The 21,783-nt window shown below is 41.4% G+C and overlaps 1 protein-coding gene across 4 annotated transcripts in view; it reads left to right on the forward strand.

The window, feature by feature from the left end:
* The window catches only part of LOC119902594 (nucleoprotein TPR-like), a 40,605-nt gene that overhangs the window by 7,394 nt on the left and 11,428 nt on the right, over nt 1–21,783 (forward strand). For all 4 annotated transcript variants that reach the window (XM_038718893.1, XM_038718888.1, XM_038718889.1 and 1 more), the window contains exons 8-38: nt 221–301; nt 1,486–1,573; nt 2,824–2,961; nt 3,094–3,188; nt 3,644–3,841; nt 3,965–4,072; nt 4,294–4,517; nt 5,555–5,718; nt 5,814–5,938; nt 6,070–6,218; nt 6,305–6,467; nt 8,775–8,909; nt 9,914–10,054; nt 10,140–10,344; nt 10,487–10,683; nt 10,821–10,961; nt 11,717–11,833; nt 12,101–12,304; nt 12,576–12,763; nt 12,887–13,034; nt 14,288–14,425; nt 14,761–14,892; nt 15,162–15,292; nt 15,529–15,739; nt 15,862–16,011; nt 16,979–17,092; nt 18,080–18,184; nt 18,378–18,590; nt 19,734–19,772; nt 20,121–20,315; nt 21,667–21,778. In XM_038718893.1, coding sequence (XP_038574821.1) covers nt 221–301; nt 1,486–1,573; nt 2,824–2,961; nt 3,094–3,188; nt 3,644–3,841; nt 3,965–4,072; nt 4,294–4,517; nt 5,555–5,718; nt 5,814–5,938; nt 6,070–6,218; nt 6,305–6,467; nt 8,775–8,909; nt 9,914–10,054; nt 10,140–10,344; nt 10,487–10,683; nt 10,821–10,961; nt 11,717–11,833; nt 12,101–12,304; nt 12,576–12,763; nt 12,887–13,034; nt 14,288–14,425; nt 14,761–14,892; nt 15,162–15,292; nt 15,529–15,739; nt 15,862–16,011; nt 16,979–17,092; nt 18,080–18,184; nt 18,378–18,590; nt 19,734–19,772; nt 20,121–20,315; nt 21,667–21,778 — 4,549 coding nt within the window. The remainder of the gene's footprint in view (nt 1–220; nt 302–1,485; nt 1,574–2,823; nt 2,962–3,093; nt 3,189–3,643; nt 3,842–3,964; nt 4,073–4,293; nt 4,518–5,554; nt 5,719–5,813; nt 5,939–6,069; nt 6,219–6,304; nt 6,468–8,774; nt 8,910–9,913; nt 10,055–10,139; nt 10,345–10,486; nt 10,684–10,820; nt 10,962–11,716; nt 11,834–12,100; nt 12,305–12,575; nt 12,764–12,886; nt 13,035–14,287; nt 14,426–14,760; nt 14,893–15,161; nt 15,293–15,528; nt 15,740–15,861; nt 16,012–16,978; nt 17,093–18,079; nt 18,185–18,377; nt 18,591–19,733; nt 19,773–20,120; nt 20,316–21,666; nt 21,779–21,783) is intronic.

Genomic DNA, 21,783 nt, shown 5'->3' on the forward strand with positions numbered 1-21,783 from the left:
TGGAATAACCTTCCTCCAAGACTTTAGTTTGCTTTTTTAGCTCTCATTTTTAGGATCTTTTTAAGTAGTCAAACAAGGAATATCATATATTTAACCTAATATGTACAGGATAAAATATGTGTTGTGATGGGGGAACAAAAGATGTAATATAGTGCCAGTCAGTTTAAACCTTAAACAACATATACGTGATATGATAGATATGGTCTGCATGTCTCTCCAGGCTAAAGACGAGCAGAGTGCCATGGAGGAGAAATACCGCAATGAGCTCAACGCTCATGTCAAGTTGTCTTCGCTCTACAAGGTGAGAATACCTGCAAGGAGGAGTACAGGTGCATCACAAAAAATTAAGAATTTTTGTACTGCTGTACACTGTACGTGACAATTCATATATATCAGGGCTGGGCACATGCGTTATTATTGCGTTAAGTCATTAATTAATTAATGGAGACAGTAGTCGTTTGGCCCTGCGGGGTCGCTCTTCGCTCTCCAGGTGAACAGGAGACAAGCGCTCCGCGAGTAAACGGCAGGCGCGCTATGGATAGTAACCATGGCAACGGCTTGTGTGCGCTACGAATCTGTAGCCTCTTTAACTTGAGTTAAAATTATAGGCTAACATAACTTTACCTGACAGGCCTTCATCTAGTTTTGGAGGGTACGCTCTGCCGTGTGAATTCCCTCCTGCTGATGTCCTGATATTTAGTAAACAGTAATAGATTCTGGAAACTCACAAACGGCGAGGATCAGTCTCTCTTCCAATGATTTGTGTTGCGCGTCGCGTTCTAGACGATTCAACTTCTGCGGTGAGCGTGTGTGTGAGGCGACCACTTCACCTCGCTCTAACAGGGACACTTGCTGCTGAAAATAGACTGTTTATGCTGCTCCCTGATAAAAGAAAAAAGTTTCTGCTGACACTTGTTGAGGAAAAAAAACAATAAAACAAATTTATAAATGTTAACCTGTAGCTCAGAAGGAGCCTGTTATGATCGAGTCTCTGGACTCTTAACTTGTTTTAACAAGCTAGATAAAAGGTGATACCCTGGCAGTGGCAAACAGCTTTGGTTTAATATTTGATTTGATTACATTAATGTTTAATTAATGTAAATATTTTATTGCTACTGTGCAAAGGGAATACTGCTTGTAAAAAGCGTGTTTGCAAATGTTATGGCACTTCTGTGTTTATAGCAGTACATTTAAATTAAAAGTGCACAATACACTACTTTAGAATTCATTATTCATTTTGCGCGTAACAATGCGATTAATTGCGATTAAAATTTTAATCGTTGCCCAGCACTAATATTTTTACAAAAATGCATTTTGCATTTGAAACCCAATTTAATGAATGCAAAGACTTACAGGTTTTTTTTAAGATGCACCTGTATATTCTCATAATTAAAATAAATAAATAATGTCATGTTATTCCTTTTTTTTCTCCCCACAATATTTGAAATTCTTCATTTTTATGTGATGTCTTTGTTCTCCCTGTAGGGTTCTGCAACAGCCACAGAGACCAAGAACCAAGAACTGAGCAGAGCTGTGGAAGAGCTCAGCAAGCTGGTTAAAGACGTCGGGGAAGGTATCATTCAAGTTTTTAGATTTGTCACTTGGTTATTAAAAAAAAATGGATACCAAAGCATTTTGACCATTTTGATTTTTCTTGATAAGCTATCTAGCGCTAATCCTTCTACATTATTAAAAACCGTACAACATTGACAGGTTAGTTTATAAATAAGCACAAAATGGTCTGCCTACACTATGCAGAGTAATCTCATCAACATCAATAGCTTTCCTGACCGACCCTGTTTCCTAGAAATTATGTTTGTATATTACTAAATTGTTTTCTCAATTACATTGTGGCGACAAACATCCCTGCTGCCTGGATTATGCTAAGAGATGTTGAGTAAAAAAAACTGCTCTCTTTTCACCATTTAAACTTTGTTTAAACTGTTTGATTAATAATTGATGATTTAACAGTTGTTGTTTTTTTTATTTCAGAATAGTAAATCTTTATGATGAAAGTATATGAATTTAAAATGAAGTACTGATTGCTCTGTTCCCTTTTGTCCTAAATACTCTTTTCGCCTTGAGACATGTAATTTCTAAATGGCCATCGTTGACACTGTTACATCCCCGTGGCATCCAGGGGATCTGTGACTAACGGCTAGAATTGAATACCCGGGGGCGGAAAGTCAGACAGGTGACACAAGTTTTAACAAAGTTTACTATAATCAGGCAGCAAAACGGAAAGTGATCGCCACTGGAGATGATTAGGGGATAAACCAAAACTACAGGCAAAAATAGGGGACTTAATACAACGAAAGTTATGGGGGCGTCTGTGAAATAACAAAAAGAAACAAGATTAGTAGCCTGCCCGCTGCTTCCCACATCGCAGCACAGCACACGCCGCCAACACGATCCCGACACTCTTCGCCCGCTTCTCCAACCTTGAGGGCTCCTTATTCCTGCAGCTGATTAGCGATCACCAGACGCAGCCGCGAGAATGACGTCACGGTACCGGCACATACCTGGAGAAAGAGCGCGAAAGGGAGAGAGAACACACGGATCACAAACACTAACCCTAACACAGGACCAGCAACAACACTGATTACCTTTTGGAAGCATGAACCTGTCAAAATCTGTCCCTTCCTCACCATTGTTAGCTGCATTTGGCTGACTGACTATTGTATAATCTTAATATATAACCGGGCAGATAAAGAACACCAATTCTAAATTAGGAAAAAATCCACTAAGGCCCTGTTTTTCTCAGTCACGTGTAGATTTCCATTATTAAGTATTAACGATGACCTTTGTGATCAATCTTTGCAGCTAATAAGACTCTAGAGAAGAAGGTGTCGGAGGGAGAAGAACTAAAGACGCGTCTTGAAGCAGAGCTTCGAGAAAAGATCAAGAAAATGGAGAAAGAGCTGGAAAACGCCACAGTGAAGGCTGCAGGCAGACACTGCTGTAAGAACACACACATTTACTTAAACTTTCACATTACCTACGTGTGCAGTATGTTTTGTCACTGTATTGTGTGTACATATGTGCATTAAGTGTGTCACCACATTTTATTTTTACCTGTTTGTTCTGTTCCAGGTGGGCCCTCGCTGACTGAGGAGCAGCTGGACTCCATGTGTCCATCAGCAGCTTCCATCGCCGCAATTGTCAAGCCTGGCATGAAGTTTTTTGATGTGAGTTTAATGGGACATACAGGGTTAAACTCATAACAGGAGGGACATTTTTCTGGTATCAATGTGTGTCATGATATTGTATGTCAAATGTATGCATAACCTTTTATTAAATTGACACATTAGCTACCTGTGGCCCTAAAACATCTGGCAGCACCTGTATAAACACAACACTTATTTTATCCCACTTCTTTATTGTTAATTAATTTCTTTGTGTTGTAACTACAAACTGCTCACCTGTTGGGTTTCATTTTTACGAATATCATCTTGCTGTGATATAAAACTTGATTTAGATTGAATGTATTGGACTAAACAGTCCACTGAAAAGCGATGATATAAAGTAAATGGAATTTTACTTTTGAGGCTAAGACATAGAAAATCATTCGTCTTTATAATGAGTCGTCTACCTGACGCACACTATGAAGTATTAATCCTTCCTTCTCTGTCCCTGTGTTCAGCTGTATAATGCGTATGCAGAGTGTCAGACGCAGCTTCAGCTTGAGAAGCAGGAGACCAGGAGAGTGAGCCGAGTTCTGGATGAGATTGTCCAGGAGGTTGAGTCCAAGGCTCCTGTCCTCAAGCGGCAGAGAGAGGAGTACGAGAGTATGCAGAGATCCATGGCGTCCTTGTGCAACAAGCTGGAACAGGCTAGAACGGTCCGCCACAAGTCCATGTTCTGTCTGTGTTTGTCAATGTGTACATAATGTTTTATTAAATTCTGGATAACAACAATAGTCTGTTAATTTGAACATGCATTTTGTTTACTTTTTTGTCATTAGGAGATTTACAGTTTACAAAAAGAGAAAGACGAGGCCAAGCAGGGCTGTGATGCCATGGAGAGAGACAAACTGAGGACAGAGAGACAGCTGGAGGATACTTCAGCACAGGTACACACAATTCTGTCAATGTGATTACATACAGTGCACAGCACTTTTATTTAGATTCAATTCTTTGGTGCAGTTCTTTTGCTTTATCTGATCAGATTATTTAACTATCATGTGAACAGGGGAGGGATGGAATATAGGGAATAACTGTGATTTTAAACATGCAGAATAATTAGATCTGATTGGTGCAGATGCTTTCATTCATTAATTTGTATCTTGTCCAGCTGTGCGCTCTTCTGGTGGAGCTGGAGGAAGCCAGAGGTAATCAGGTGACCAAGGAAGACGGCAGCGTCGCCAACATCTCCAGCACCTCCGAGGTCATCAGTCCACACCCTCTGTCCTTCCGCAGCGTGGAGGAGCTGCAGAGGCAGAACCAAACCCTGCTGGGAAGGCTGAGGGAGCTGGAGGAGGAAAAGGACAGACATCAGAGCCAAGTCACATCGGCGCGGTAATAAGTGCTACTGCTGTTACCTACTGAGACGCTTCTGCCCAAATCAACCTACAAATGTTGTGCAATCCAAGCCCCAGTAGATTAAGATTAAGACTTGATCTACAAATTCCAAGTTCCAAACTCTGCTCCAAAAGGTTGCAGTTTACATGAAGGAAGATTTTTAATGGGATAGAGAGAGCGCAAGAACACGGTAGGTTAAGCGGTACTCTTGTAAGATGTAGGTCTTCAAGTCATTTTTGAAGACGGAGAGATTCTGATGACCGAATCGAGTTTGGTAACTCGTTTCGACATCGACGCACCAAACAGGAGAAGAGCTTGGATTGAGATTTCCTGCCTCCAAAGAAGGTTAAAGTCAAGGGCAACTGGACTTGGTTGAAGATAATAGAAGACGTTTCGTCCCTCGTCCCTCATGGGGTCGTTTGCGATGATCTTTGCAAAACGACCCCACAGAGGTTAAATAGCTGAGTTTACCTACCAGTAATTTGGGAACTGAAGAAGTCTCTTGGATGAGCGACGAAACGTCTTCTATTGTCTTACACCAAGTCCAGTTGCCCTTGACTTTAACCTTCTTTGGATAACCTGGATGACTGAGAACCTTCAGACCTTTCCTGCCTCACGATGACAATAGGTCTTATCATCAGTCATTTGACGATTGTACGGGATAGCTCATTAACCTTAAAGTGGGAAGTTCAGGTAGGTGGGTGCTGGGCTACTGGCCACTCTGTAGTTGAGCATTAGTCACTTGAATTTAATGCAAGCAGCAACAAGGAGCCAGTGCAGAGTAATGATAAGTGGAGTACCGTGAGCAGATATTATGAATCTGTTACTGACCTAAACTAATATGAAAGTTGATATGAATCTTAAGTTATCTATTAGACCCACACTTCAATCCGTTTCTGTACAAGTAACGTCAAATGTTTCTAGAATCCATCCGTGCATTTCTATTCATGTTCAGTTGTGTTTCCTGCTGTGGATCAGGTGAAACTGAGCAGTGAAGCTACTGGTTGTAAACATTACCTCTGTCTTCCTTTCAGTGTGTCAGAGTTGGAGGCCAGTGTGGATAAGCTTCAGAAGGAGGTGGAGCAGCTGAGAGAGCAGAGGAACCAGCAGAAACAGCTGGCTGACTCCAGCGCCAGGCAGAGAGACATGTTCAAGGCCCTGCTGACACAGAGCACCGGCTTCAGCCTGCCTCCGCAAAGTAACACCAAAATACTTACACATATGGTGAATGTGGAAACTGTCTGTGTAATGCTGTTGACAGAATGAGGTTAAGTTTTTCATGTGTGTCTGTAGGTTCAGATTCTTCATCCCACCCTGCACAAGTCAAGCCTTCAGTCCCAGCTACTCGCTCAACCCCTCAGAGAGCCGCTGCTGCAGAGTCGGCACAGACTGCTCAGGCTAAAGCTGCTTTAAAACAGGTACACACAAACATCAACGCGCTCGCACTTAAATCTGCATTTCTCTTCATCTTCATACAAATGTGAGAAAAAATAAACGTTTTGTGTTCAGTAGCTGTTCTGAGTTGATGCGTGTGTCTCTACATTTCCAGCTGAACGATGCCTTTACTCTGTACAAGAAGGAGAAGGCAGAGAACGACAGGATGTCGAATGAAACAAACGACAGGCTGCAGAAGCAGCTGACAGAGCTCCGCTCCAGCCACGCAAAGCTGACCTCTCAGCTAGAGTTCAGCAACAAGAGGTTTGTTGGGTCCATTACAGCTACTGCAGCTGCCTCATTTTTCAGTTCTTGGAGTTCACTGTTCTTTATATCTCTGTGTATTTCAGGTATGAGATGCTCCAGGAGACTGCATCCGCCTACCGCAGAGAGATCTCTGCCCTACAGGACAGGAACCAAAAAATGGCTGCAATGGCCCAACGACACGAGCACATCATCCACACCATGAGCCAAGACCTCCGACAGACTAATGAAAAACTGGCACTGGAAGAGGTGAGGAACAAGAGAAGCTTAATTATCTTAATGATGGATATGATGAGGTGTAGATATCTGTATAACTTCACTGTGAGACAGGGTTACGCATCAACAAAAAGTTGGATCTGAGGCCCCACACTACTCTGTTTGAGTTTAAAAACAAATACGATCTCCGTCCACACCAGCGTTTTAGCTGCGTATCAGAGTTGATCTCTGTCTACATTAAAACTACTGAAAACGCACATTTGGTAGCTGTGCAGGTACACTGGGCACGCATGTAAACAGGTAGCAGATGGTTTATTCTGAAGTTACAGAAGATTTGGCGAAAGAATAAATGAATGCAGGCGAAGAACCGCATAGGGATGAAACGATTACCGGTTTAACGGTAAACCATGGTAAAATTTCCAAGGGTTATTATTACCGTACACATTTTAATTACCATGACAACCGGGTACGGTTAACCACTCTGTTAAAATCTCACGGCAAACACTGTCCAGCGTCTCCCAGAAGCAGGCGCGCATGCGCAGAATGCAACATGGGTTTGTTTGGGTCAATGACAACACGGCAGAAGACAACGCTGCAGAGATTTTTCACTCACTCTGAAGTCCGGTCGTATTTTAGTTTTTATGAGAGTGCTGAGGGAAACTTGATTGAAGAAAATAACACCTCGTAGTGAATGCAGGGTGAGTTAACTTTTAGTTTTGGTTTGTCTCTCTGACTTGCTAACAGCGTGTAAACTGAAGCTCTCAGTGTTGCTGCTCTTGTAAAAACGCTACACGTTGTTCCGTTGCTGTGTTCGTCGTGTCGGCAGAGTGTGTTCGTCCACTGCACATGAGAACACGTTACGCAGTTTAGTCAACCAACCAGCATCTCTAGAAACGCTACAGACTGCTCTGTATTTACGTCAGTTTTTGGGCTCATTGCAGTTAATATCACTATAAATACTTATTTATTTTCATGTAACTGTGCACGGGGTCATTGTATTACCTATATAATATAAAATCTTGATAATGCACACTTAGTTGATTTTCATATGTTTACAAAAGGTATTTGCTGTTTATTTTTTTTATGCAAACAAAACTGCAGTTTTATATGTAGTTTTCAATATAAAACTTGTTGAAACAGTTTCAGTGTGTGTATCAGTACATTTTAATATTCTTTTGGCACATTTTGTACAATACCCTGATGATAATGATAACACGGGAGTTAAAAGCGGCTGTGGCGGCAGAAAACAGACTGGGAGTGGTCTCAAAGTAAATACGCCGACATGCAGAGAATAAGTGTTGTTTGCACAGTACAAAATATTTTTAATAAAAATACCACGTCAAAAACTATGTCAGTAGCTTTGTTTCTGCTTTGCATGACTTATAACACCCAATCAGAGATTCATCGTTTCATAAGTCCTCTGTTTTTTTGCCCGTCTTCACTAAAACGCTCTCCAGAGTTTCAAAACAAAGACGGAGAAGTGCAAACGTAGCAAAAGGTCTCTGCTTTAAAAAGAAAACGCAGTAGTGTGGATGCAGCCTGAGAGAGGTGAAATCAGATAAACGCTGTCATTCTTCATCTTCACACACGTCTAGTTTTATGTTCATGACACTGAATAGACTACATTTATTTGACTGTTGGTGTGATCATATGCATTTCTATATTACTTGAGTGCAGTTCTAGCCTAGTGTTGTTCTGCAGACAGTGTATAGTCAGTAAATTTGTTGAATTTTAACTACCTTTATTTCCATACATAATTACCCAGTTGTTTAAATCAGGAGATGTACACACATTACTGGCTTTCTTTCTATGCCTTTTTAGCAGATTATCCCATTAAGAGCTTGGGCAGTCAGCACTGTTTGTTCAGTGGCCATTAGCGCTGCCTTTTTACCACTCCAAAGTGAAGACATTGGTGGATTAGTTTATTTTTAAACTGATAATCAGCTCATAAATACCACATGTTGTTTACATTTTTGCAATAATGGAGCCTTTGGCCCTGTTGTAAAGTCTGTTGATAAATAATACGCCAAGTGTGGCTGCTATATGAAAACCCACCACCCAAACTTATAAAAGCTATCGCGCCCTGTGAACAACCAGCCTGCAAAGTTTTGTTTTAAATGCATTTATCATCCTCTCGGTTTTGTGGGGCGGCTGTGGCTTAAGAGGTAGAGCAGGTCGCTTCTACCGTTAGTGAATGAATGGGTGTGAATGTATGAATGAGACAAGTAGTGTAAAGCACTTTGAGTGGTCAGAAGACATGAACGGTGCTAAAGAAGTACAAGTTTCTGCCTACTTCTCAACTATTACCTAATTATGTTATTGTCCCTTCTGTGTCTGTAGGTGCGCGTAGAGAATCTAACTAAAGAGAGAGACATGCTGAGACAAGCAGAGAGTCGACTCAATCGAGAGAAGGAAGCTGTGATGGCCGAGCAACGTAACCAGAACCTGCTGCTCACCAACCTCAAGACTATGCAGGTACCACATCACACAGCAGTGTTTTTATTCTCCGTTGAACAATTGAAACTCTCAATTTTAAACTTGTTATTCGGCAAGGTTATAGGAATCGAGAGTCTCGATGTAATATCATTGATGTAATGTACAGAAAGTGTCATGGAGTTCACAACACTTTACACCATAATGACTTGAATTTACCTCAGTTAAAGGTGAAATGGATTTTCTGTCATCTTATTGCATCCACAGCAGTACCAGTGAAGTTGCCAAACATTCAGATAAACCTTAAATTCATTTTTACCTCATGTTTCCATCATCCCCACTCTGTTAGTCAGCAACCAGCCAGTAGAAAGGGTTGAATCATACAGATACCTCGGGACAATAATTGATCACAAACTTACCTTCCGACCAAACGGTGAAAACATTTTCTCAAAGTGTCAGCGGCGCCTCTTTTTCTTGAGGAAGCTCTGCAGACCTCAGGTTCACTAGTGAGTCCTGATAGCTTTCTACAAATGCATTCATTGAATCTGTAATAACCTTGAATTTATCAGCCTGGTTTGGATCACTGTCAAACATCCATCTAAAAGGAACTAAACTAAAAGGAACACAAATAGCCTCGGACACTGCACAGCCACTACAGTCTTCTACCCTCAGGCCAGAGATACGGATCACTCACATTCAGGACTAAGAGAGCCATGACAAGTTTTGTTCACACATCCATTAGAACCATGAATGGTTGATTAACGTATTCATCAATGTGTGTGTCCGTGTGTGTGTGGATTGGTGATTTCTTTTATTTATTTATCTATTTTTAACTCAATCTTTTAATGTTTTCTGCCTATTTATCATGTATTTATTGTACTTTGTGAGCCTTACTTATTTACATAGAACTGTTTATTACACTGTGTGTGTGTGTGTGTGTGTGTTGTGGTATATTGTGCTGTGTGCACGAATGAAGTACCTAACGGATAAATAAAGTTCTTTGAATTGAATTCTCCGATTTTCCTCCTCCTATCTCATTGGTATAGCTGACAATGGAGCGTACAGAGACAGACACTCGCCAGCGACTGAACAACAAGATAGAGAACCTGGAGGCAGAACTGGCTTCAATGAAGACCAGACTGGACCAGGAAGTAGCGCAGAGACACACCCTCGGGCGCACTATGGACGTATGTGTAGAGTTTATACCTTTAATGCACATATATACTCTCAAGTATTGCGTATAATCTTCTGTCACCTTCACCTCCTGTGCAGGCTCAGTTATTAGAAGCTAAGAAACAGCTGGAGACCCAGAACACCTTGCAGCAGAAGACAAGGGAGTTGTTACAAAGCTCTGAACAGCAGGTGGCAGCACTGAAAGCCCAGCTGGCTTCTGCTTCATCCTCTGAGGCTGTTACTAGCTCCAGCAACACAACCACCCCCGCTACCAGAGCTTCAGCCCTCAGAGCACCACTTAGAGGTAAGCAGCAGCACTTAGTAGTAAAAAACATATTTGTAGTATGTGGACACACACGTTTTAAGTTTATTGTTGAGGGTTGATAAGAGTCTAATGCTAATACTGTCACTTTCTAACTGCTTCCCTCGTGTCTGAATCCCCTCAGTACGCTCTCCAGTGCCAGCATCCTCCCAGCAGCCCAGCCAATCAGAGCAGGAGCTTGCAGAGGTGAAAGGTCTGCTGCGTACTGCTGAGGAACAAAACAGTGAACTAGCAGAGCAGCTAAAGAATGCTAATGCTACTGTGGAGCAGTACAGGGCTGTGGTACTGACTCTGGAAGACAGTCTGAAGAAAGAAAAGGAGGTATAGCTCTTCTGTTTCTTAGTAATTCAGCAACACACCCTGTTCTTCTCTAGTGTCTTCTGTTTTTTTTTCCTTTACACGTTTTACTCTACCTTTACCTGTTCACATACGTAAACTGATCCTCCTCCATTCTTCAGTCTCGCTCCCCTCTGGAGATCCGGCTCAAGGAGTCTGAGGAAGTGCAGAAGCAGCTGGAGAACAGGATTTTAGAGGTGGAGAAAATGAAGCAGCAGGTGGAAGAAGAGAGGAGACAGGCTGTGGATGCAGTGGAAAAACAAGTAAGCCTGTTGCACACATTTATACACGAGAACCTTTATAGAAATGGGTCTGTATTTAATCACATTCACATTTTGTCTTTTATGAAAGTTTGTTTGGACTTTGTCTTTTTCTTGTCCATTTGTAAGACTTCTTTAAGTTGAGTCTCCGTTAGTTTGTGCATTAGACTTTCATTTTATATTTTGTCTGCAGAGGGAAACATAAAATATGAATTATAACAATATAATATAACAAATAAATAAGTTACTATACTAGTTATTAAACTGTTGATTATACCAGTGTTTTTACTCTACTGAACATCTTTGAGATTGTTTTGTCTTAGGCAGACTTCTATCCTATGAAAAATGAGCTTCCTCGCTGGCTCAAGGTTTTTCTTGTTGACGCACACAATCACCGTCCACTGTTAAATGTATTATTAATTAATCAGCCGATGGGTGTCTGAGCTCTCTGGCCGAGCTCAAATACTTCTGTTTGGGTTTTATTTTTTTATTTTTTTACGTTAATAAATAACACAAAGGCAACTGTTTGTTGTAACTTATTTATTTGTTAAATTCTCCACAAGGAAATGTACAATTTCCACCACATTCTTCAGCATGGCTCCATTCATCTGTAGAGGCGCAATAAAACAGGAGAAACAGTTCACCTGACTTTTCAATTAAGTCACTTCATACCTTTTTTGCTAAAGAAATTAGACAGCCCTGACTAACATTTTCAGCTGCACTGGTGCACTGACCTTTCTGCCGATACAACTGTCCAGGTGTGTGAGCTGCAGCGCAGTCTGAAGGCCAGCCAGGCAGAGCAACAGGAGGCGCTGGAGAGAGCTGCTGCTGCTGTTACACAGGAGCAGAAGGCCATACAGGACAGCCTGCTGCAGGTTCATTAACACACAAACACACATGCAGTCCCTACCAGTTAGCATATGTATCGTGAATTACATTTTTCCCATTCAAAACCTCACACTTGACATGACTCTGATAGCTGTGTTATCCTACTGATTGATTGCAAGTTTATCAAAAAGATAAGTACTTAGGTAAATACAACCACAAAAAACTAAAATGCACGCATGGCATCTTCTGAAACGTGAACAGTTTAACTCAAAATAAGCTACTGGCCCACTGTTTCCCCTCTGTCTTCCTCTTAGACTAAACTAGCTGGAGAGGCGCAGGCTAAGTATGAGCGGGAGCTGATGCTTCATGCTGCTGATGTGGAGGCCCTGCAGGAGTTGAAGAAAAGAACTCAGCAAGAAGCGGCACAGAAGAGGGATTTCGAGGAGCGACTGAACAAGACCACCTCCCTCCTGCAGGAGAAAACTGCAGGCTGGGCCACTATGGAGAGACAGCTGAAGGTAGGATGACTAACCAGAGAGGGAAGAAACTAGGCACCCCTGGGTCTTTTCACACAGCTTTGAGGTGTTGAGCATATACAGATTAAACTACTTTAAAATAAAAATGATTTCTTACTCTGTCTCTACATTAAGTTAATGTAAACTTGAACCAGATTGCCGTTTTCGAACACTGGTGCCTTTCAAAGATTCCTTAAGGTTTCTGTAAGTTTCTTAAAGCCACAAACACTGCTCTCAGAGTATGTTTTCTTTCTGATTGGTCATAACTTTTCAGGAGGATCTGTCCAATAAGAGTCGTCGCTGTGCGGAGCTGGGGAAGCAGAATTCACTGCTGCACCAACAGATGGATGAAATGGCCACACGGAGTCGGGAGCTGCAACAACAACAACAGAAACAGCTGCAGGTTGACCTGCCATTCAGCGGGGAAGGGAAGACCACTGAACAGATACTAGAAATACTCAGGTAATTCTGCAACACCAGGGGTATTACTGAATTTTGTTGACATGTAGGGCAAAGTAAACCCTTATCCTCTCAACGTCTCAGTGTGAAATCATTGGAAATAAGTTTGAAGTGTGTGTGTTGTAGGTTTGTGCGGAGTGAGAAAGAGATCGCTGTGGCTCGAAGCGAGGTGTCTGAGGAAGAAGCTCTTCGCCACAAACAGCGAGTGGAACACCAAGACAGAGAATTGAAGGAGCTACAGGAAGCTCTAAACGCTGAGAGGGAGAAACTGCTGGTATGAATTGGAGGAATGGAAGACTGGAGATTGATAACTAAATACAGGGAATTTGGGTAGCTCACTGGTTAGCGTACCTGTAAATGATCAAGGTTGCACAATGAAGTAAAGTTTGTAGGCCCTTCATGCTACACACATAGAACTAAACAGATAAATAAATGTATATTAGATTATGGTAACATTGTAAAATAAAAATATATAAATATAGTTATTTATACACCCAGGAAGTAATTCTGTAGTGCATTTTTTTGAATTTTCATGTAAGGGAATGTAAACAGCAGCAACAATATAGCGATGATAATATGGTTTTCATCTTCACATAAGAAGTCTGACATTTAGGAAACGGTGTCCATCCAGTTGGATTGCATTTGAGCACCATCGATGTAAACACAGAGTCCGTCTCCTCTCATCTTGCCGCAGTTTTAAGCTCTGTCGGCGCAGAACACGGTCCGCCCGTCGACTGCTGCTGATGAGAACAGCATCACATTCATCCCTGTGTCTTGAGTAAACTTTTGGTTCAGGGATGGTTGCCCCTAGTATTATCTCAAAAGTGAGAACCTGGGAACTTGTAGCAAATCTAAAGCTGGGTGGTAGGTAATGTGGAATGATGACCTTGAGGATTTGAAAAAGATTCATGTGAAATATGCAATTAGGGATGCACCGAATGTTCGGTGAGGTAAGGCGTCTATACAGGATGGAAATAAGATTAATTGGATTATATTCACATAAAGTATAAAACATATATTACCTGTGTCCATTAAAAGGAAATGGACACAGGTAATTTACTTTACCAGACCCTCTCGGGCCCCGGACCCACCCACCATAGTCTCTCCACATCCTGTGGGAAACACGGTGTATAGAGCACATTTTGACTATTTCATTTATGCAATGGAGGGGGAAAAAAGGCCAAATAACTGTAAAAAATTTGAAAAAAGTTTTTCATTATATTCAGCTTTGGCCAAAGATTTCATTTCTGTGCATCCCTAATTGGAATATTGGCTTACAACAACTTACTCTGTCCCTGTTCCATTGCCAGTGTTTAATAGAAGGCATAAACAATAACAGCACAATGAACAAATAAGTGGTTCCTTACTGGAAATTGTTGCAAATTATCTTAGGATCTAAGATAGCTGGGTAGCCAAGTACAACTTTGACAAACGAACGATGCTTACTTGAGGCTAAAAAGAACAAAAGTGGCGTGAGAGAATAGTATTTATTATAATGTGTCTGTTTGCCTCCCTTCCTTGATTCAGGCTGCATCGAAGACTCTGGCTCAGCAGGAGGAACAGCTGAAGAAGTTGGAGACTCTCGGTGCTCTCCAAGAAACCAACAGGATAATGAAAATGGACAGAGATAAACTGGAACAAGAGCTGCAGCAAGCTCAGGTTAAAGTAAGTGTTATAGTGTATCCTTTGTTTCCCTTTAATGGTTAGCTGTGGCTGGTTTTGATTTTTACTACATTTGTGGCTACAATCGGATAATCACTTGAGTCTGTGACTAAAAAGATTAAAAGATAGTTTTATTAGGGCCTATTTGAATCTAAACCCTGATGCAGTCAGGTGAGAACAAACGAGTGCAGTTTACCAGTCTGATGCAGCTCTTCTCTGAATTTAACTCTAACTTTTTTTTACATTAAATTTCCACCATAGAGCTGTTTGTTGTTTGTTCACAACCTGTGAAATACGCTTAATATCTCTTCTCTTCTGTCGTCCTCTGTCTCTCTCAGGTTACAAAGCTCCAGTCGGACATCAGCCCACTACATCACTCTTTGTCTCAGCTGTCAGAGAAAAATGGCTCCTTGCAGGCCGACAAGAGGATACTGGAGGAAGACCTCAAACGCTGGAAGGCCAAAGCACAGGTAACTGCAGTGTGTCTGTGTGTTTAGGAACATGGACAAAGAGGAGGGCGAGAGTGTGTATACCTGCATGAAATTCCTGCAGCAAAGTATTTTATATTGCACATATTCTGGTGTTTATTGCAGACTTTTTACATACTGTCCATGTATTTTCATTAACTGCATTATTATTTTATTAGTGTTTTGTCACTGTGATATTTAATACAGCTCATGTTTTCCACTTTCTCTCGGTTTTATCTTTAAATTTAAACTTGATTGAATGTCGTCCACAGCAACTGGTTAGCCAACAGAAAGACGGCGATGTTGAGGAGAGACAGAAACTCACCACCGAGAGAGAAGCTCTGCAGAGACGCATGACACAGCAAACTGAAGAGACCGCCAAGCTGAAGACTGAACTAGCAAGGTACACACACCTTGAAGTTTTACCAAAACAGTAACCGCTAATTAGCTTTTTTAGCATTAGTTGCAGTTAGCATCCAGAGACTGGCTAGTAATGATTTAATTTCTGTGGTAAATGCCCTGTGGTCTGTATTTGATCTTTTGTAATTTGATAGTTAAAAGGACCAGAGCAGCAGTGGTAGACTGATTTATTCATCCCTAAAAATAACCTAAAGGAGATTTTTATTATGTGTGCATCAGATCCAATGCCAGCAGTAACTCTGCTCAGTCTCAGCTGCAAGCCCTCAGAGACTCTGTGGCCCGTCTGGCGTCAGAGAGAGACACTCTGAAGAAAGACCTGGAAGCTAAAACCAGCGACATTCTGGAAAAGAACAAGACCATCACCCAGGTCAAGAAGATTGGACGACGCTACAAGACCCAGTATGAGGAGCTGAAAGTCCAGCATGACAAGGTGGGGCTGCAGATGTGGAGTTAGCTCAGGTTTAAGGCTTCAGCAGACAACCAGTTTAATTTGGATGAAAGCTGAAATAGTGAGATCATTTGTGTGTGTGGTTATGATTACGTGTGTTCCAGCTGGTTGCAGAAACAGCTGCTAAAGCAGGAAGTGAGGCGGCTCCGAGCCAGGAGGTTCAGCAGGAGCTGACTAAAGCCCAGGAGGAGCTCAACAAGGCCCGAGAGGAACTGATTACACTGAAGGCGGAGGTGCAGAATAAACAGGAGGCGGTGAGATATTTTTGGGTTGTGGTGGGGGACAGAAATCTCAAGTAGTCACAATGGCCGGGAATAAATCATGCATAGAAATCAAAAATTTTATGCATCAACGTTACAAATCCTGAGGTGTTTAGAGATTAACACCCCATCGGTAAAGTTAAGCCTTTTATTAACCCAACATACAATATAGAGCCCCACCAGATGTTTTAAATAAACAATACCTTGCTTTGCAAACACTTCATTTAGTCTCACATGTTCAGTCTGAGGCCTCCCAGTTTAATTGATGTTTCCCACCAAATATGCTTTCACCACAGTTCCTGGACGGAACAATTTGCAACAGAGACTAAGGCTGGGCAAAAAAACAATAATGATAATTATTGTGATATAATTTTCACAAATAAGAATATAACAAACTTAAAATATGTATTTTTGTTGAGGAAAAGGGACTGAAAAAATATTTTACTCAAGCAGATTTGTTCTTTCATAATTGTCTCAGATTTTTTAAGTGATCCACTTTTTGGCATCAAGTGTTAAAAAGGTTTAATAACACAATTAACCATCTTGTTTCTTCAACTTTCCCTCAGGTGCAAAAATTCACCTTTAAATAAATAATAATTTGACGATTATTGTGATTATGGATATCAAATGATATGATAAGATTTGTTTTTGTGATAACATTTTAGGATAAATCGCCCAGCCCTAATAGACGCCTTTCATAAAATGTTTGGTGTCAGTATTTCTCCGTGACAAGGAACCACAACAACACAGTTGCAATGTGTTTGAATATAAGGAACAAAAGAGAAATAACTGGTTAATTTCTTGATACTGTAAACATGTCGTGATGCTTTTTCAGTGTTTCACTTAGTTATCCACTGCACACAAATTAGGCCCTTCCCATGGTGACATGTTGTTGAACAGACAGTTACAAACATCTGGGACCAGGCTTCTGTTCTATTGAGATTTTTTGTTCCCCAACCAGGCCCAGAAGTCCCAGCAGGAGCTGGAGGAGGCCCAGAAGGAAAACCAGCAGACCAAGGAAAAGTTCCAGGAGGTCCAAAACCAGCTGACACAGACCCAGAACCAGTTAAAACAGGTACTGTAGCACTTTCAAGTCTTAGCTCTCTGTATTAGATCTATCCAGGATGCAACCCATACAGTGTTGTCTGAGTATATGTTAATTGATTTAGATGTTAATTTATTTTAAATATATATTAAAATCAAATTAAAAAAACACAGAAGCCACAGTAAACGGTGCAAAAATAGTAAACAGTGCGAATGGAAGGAAGCAGTACATATTGAGTGCAAATGGAAATGAAGGGTACCGACGGAGTGCAACTTCCTTCTGAAGTCCACCATCATCTCCTTGGTCTTGGAGGTGTTCAGCTGCAGATGATTGATCCTGCACCACCTCATGAAGTCCTCATCCAGGCTCCTGCACTCCCCCTTCTGTCCATCCTTGATACAGCCAGTTCAGCTCTCCTTGGTGGTGGTGGGGAGGGGGGTTGAAGTGCAGTCTGAGGTGGTGATAGCATTGAGGGAGGTGATGGACACAATGGGGGTGTGAAATAGGCTGTCGCTGGTTGCGTCCGGGGTGTTCTGCGTTAGCCAGGTTTCAGAGAGGTAAAGTAAACTGTACTCCCTGAACGTCCTGTCCGTCCTCAGAGCTCGGCGTCGTGTTGGTCAGACAGTTCACATTCCCCATCACAATCGACAGAACCGAGGGCTTCCACCGCTTAGCAGCTAGCCTAGCCTTTTCACCTTCGCTCCGGCTCTGCAGCCTCGGTGCCGCCTCCTCAGCTCCTCGTGTTATGTGGTGGAAAATGCCGGCTCGTCCCGTTGTTTGGAGTGAAAGCAGCTTCTCCCTTGAATAAACAAGCGCTATGTTGTCTATAAGAAGCCATTGTATCCATAGTATAGATAAAGTTTAGTGTTTATATAAAGAGCAACAACAACACGACACGTGCAAAGCTACTGGATGAGTGTCCTGCCGGCGCCGGGAAGACCGTGGAAACATTTAGTGAAGTAAATACATTAGAAAAACAGGAATCACTTGCCCGTTTTCATCTCTTTGATTCTGTAGGTCCAGTCCCAGTTGTCTCAGACCCAGACTCAAGTGCAGCAGAATCAAAACCAGCTGACTCAGAGTCAGAAAGAGCTTCAGCAAGCCAAGACCCACACCCAGCAGGTAAAAATTACGCCAAGAACACAGCAACACCTGACCCAAAGAATGTCATTACTTATGTCACTTTATGATGACATCTCCTAGATTTATAGTTCTATTTATTTGTAATTTTGATCCTCATTGGCATTAATGTTGCTATAAACCCAGTACCAAAAGAAATTGACCAGCCCTAACCCGTCTCCTTTCTAATTTAAAGGTGCAGAACCAATTGAAATCAGCTCAGTCTCTGGCTCAGGGCCGTCAAAACCAGATTCAGCAGATCCAGAGGGAGCTCCAGCAGGCTAAAGAATCCCTTCAGCAGAACCTCGCTAATCAGAAAGAGCTACAGCAGAACCAGCAAAACAGTCAACAGAGCCACAACCAGGAAGTCGGCAACCTCAAGACCGCTCTCAGCCAAGCAGAGAGCAAGGTGAGGAGCCTTCTTTCTCTTTACTGTGCATCTTTTGTTTTTTAAACGAGAGTCCTAGGCCTTGACCTCATTAGGATCGTAGTGGCCTGAGGGAAGAGGACTTCCCTTTCTACATTAACATTAAAATGTGGCGTTGCTATAAGTTCTTAATTAAAGTTAAAAATCATTACATTGCTTGTTTAAGTCATAATGTCTACACTGCATTCCTTGTGTGTTTTCTCTTGCCCCGTGGTGTCAGACAAGAGATACCGTAAAACTTCAATTAATAGCCGAGTCCCAAATGGCCGCCTACACCAGGCCAGTGAACGGCCTGGTGTGGGAACACATTTTGACAAATAAATGCAGGTCTCCATTAAACGCCTGGTCTGGTTTTTATAGAAGTTCTTTGGATGTATAAAACCTTTTAAACCCCGCCGGGTCGCCCTCTTTAGCTGCTTTTTAAGTTGCTTAGATCGTTAATACAAATGTTAAATGTTAATTTAATGTTTAAACGTATGATCAACATGTCGGTATGGACGTGCTGCACCTCGTTAGATCAGTTAGATTCTCCACAATTCAGTCGTTTGGTTCATTTAAGGGAAACAACGAGCCCCAAAGTCTAATTCTTATAGATTTACAGGTGTAACATGGTACAAGAGATAAGTGTCAACTCCCGCTACTTTTGAAGCGCTCGTTAAGTCCGAATGTGTCTGTACCTTGATTATTTATATTTCTTTAGTCTGTAAGGGCTTTTCATAAAGATTTATCCAAGTTGTGATTCCTGTCATGTGAAGTCCATCGCTCTCGAACTTTTGCCACACTTTTCTCATCCTGCAGCCAGTTGTTTTATTTGATACTTCAAAATAAAAGCGCATAAGCTGTCTCTCGGAGCTAGAACGAATGAACGATGCGTATTTGATTTATTGGATTATTTTTATATAGTTGCCTATTTCAGTTGTGTGTGAGAGGAATCAAAGGCCTGTCCCATAAGGACGCCTGTCCCAAATATAGGCAGGGTCAATTCAGTGATCAAAGTTTTACGGTAAAAGTCAGTTTCTAAACAAAAAGAGCCCAATGTTATTTTACAGAAGGTTCCTGCTGTTGTATTAAAACCTGTGATTTCTTTGTGCAATACTAAATGCATCTGTGCCTTCCTCCTAACAGGTGACTGAGCTTCAAGGCCAGCTGGACAGCCTGCAGAAGGTCAGGAAAAACTTTACACTGTCTAACTAGAAACATCACTGCATTCACAAGTGCTGTGAGCTGATGTATGGTGAAATGTGCTGATAAATCAGTACTGTAGCATTTAAAGTCTTTCTACATGAGAACTTATACAGTATTTTTCTACTTCATGGATGTATTTACGAAGAAGCTCTTTCCTGTGGGCTAAGCTTATACATGTTGGTATTTAATTAGGGAATACATTGCTTTTGAACTGTGAATTATTCATTTATTTATTTGGAATCAGTGATTAAACTTAAAACAACGCCTGCATCATCCTTTCTTTCTTTTTAAATGTCTTACTTACACAATGTGTTTGTGCCTCCCCAGACGGTTGGTGAGCGTGACGCAGACATCAAGCGTCTGCAGGAGCAGCTAACTGAAGCTAACCAGGCTAATGAAACTAGCCGAGCCACACAGGCCAACCAGAACCAGAGTTCCCAGTCCATCCAGGCCAGTGATGCTAATGTTGCTAGTGATGCTAACAAGGCACTACAAGAGGAGCTGGCGAAACTCAGACAAGAGGTATTTCCAAATCATGCTTTCACAAAATCATTTTTAATCTATTAATTTGCATTTATCTATAGACATTCATACATTATTGCTAATTAACTGTACAATTTTAATTTGATTAGGCTTTTACCCTCTGATATGAACTATATCCTAAAAGACGAGCAAAGTGTTCTGTGGTTTCGGATGTTTACACAGACTCAGTTTAAAGTGGCAGTGAAGAATAAAATGAAAAGTAAGGAGTTTCATCAACATTATCATGAAATGAAACACGTAACAAGAGTTCATTAATTTAATTTTCCTATATTTAACCAGCTCAATGTCTTGGTGAGATTAAAATCTTTGGGTGTTGGTGTAAAACTGGTGGTTGATGAAAGCTGCCACCGTACACTGGACGTTATCTGCCACCAGATCAGCCAGTAGCAAAATTCAATCAATAAATTGCAATAGATGAGTTTCAACCAGTGGAGAGCAGTCGCGATGCATATTTATAACATAATGTGTAGAATTCTTTGCACTAACATGTCAAGACTTGGAGCTGAACAAATCATTGCAAAGAGCTGCAGGCAGGGCGGGAGATTGAAAATCTGCGCTGTTAAACTTGGGGGAGAGGAGCCGGGAGCAGCGCTGCAGGTTTTAGACAAATAAACACCCGTAGTCAGATTCTGCTCCGACAACTACGCCTTTTTATCGCGGGAGGAGCTCAGAGTAAAGTGCTTTCATTAAAATAGTTTTTTCTTTAGTTTTTGGGATTACAACGTTGATTTATCTTCACTGGAGCTTCTCAGCAGTGAGCTTCTGTGCACACCTGGTTTCAGTGTTGTTGGACTACTACTTTATATAAAAAAAATGGACCAAACTGGACATTGCTTGGAGAAAAGAAAGTGAGGAAGTTGAACTACCTGGTGTGTTCAGAAAACATGTCAGTAACTTTATTACGGCTGTCGTTGTACTTTACTGTGACCAAGTTAGCATAGCTCTAATCGATCCGAATTCCATTCAGAAAACAAACATTTTAGAAGTTGTTGTCTTGCTGACAGACCTGGCAAAGCATGAATTCATTTGTTTAACAAATCTGCATCATATTGTAGTTATTTCGGCATCAATTTAATCCGTTTATTGCTATGTAATCACAGCAAAATGTTTCCTTTCGCTTCCTACAGCTGTAGTAATCATGAGTTGTGTTTATTTGTGTTATCGCGTTGGGTGTGAACACTAAATGCCACATTAGAGGAATGAAAAGAGCAGCAGAGAGAGACGCAGAAGGTTTTGCATTGTATGTTGAATTGTTATCGACCGCTGCTTTAAAAATGTCATTCACCACTCTTAAGAGCAGCAGTTATAATGTTGTGTTGGTTCCCTACAGCAATCTGAGAGCAAGTGCAGAGAGGATCAGCTCAGACAGCAGATGGCTGAAAAAGAGGAAAAGACGAAGAAAGTCTTCATGGGAGCAAAGACCAAAATCAACCAACTAAACAGTAAG

This window comes from Micropterus salmoides, unplaced genomic scaffold, assembly GCF_014851395.1.
Source record: "Micropterus salmoides isolate LMB-PRFRI ecotype aquatic unplaced genomic scaffold, ASM1485139v1 Ms_hic_scaffold_14, whole genome shotgun sequence".
Taxonomy (NCBI): Eukaryota; Metazoa; Chordata; class Actinopteri; order Centrarchiformes; family Centrarchidae; genus Micropterus; species Micropterus salmoides.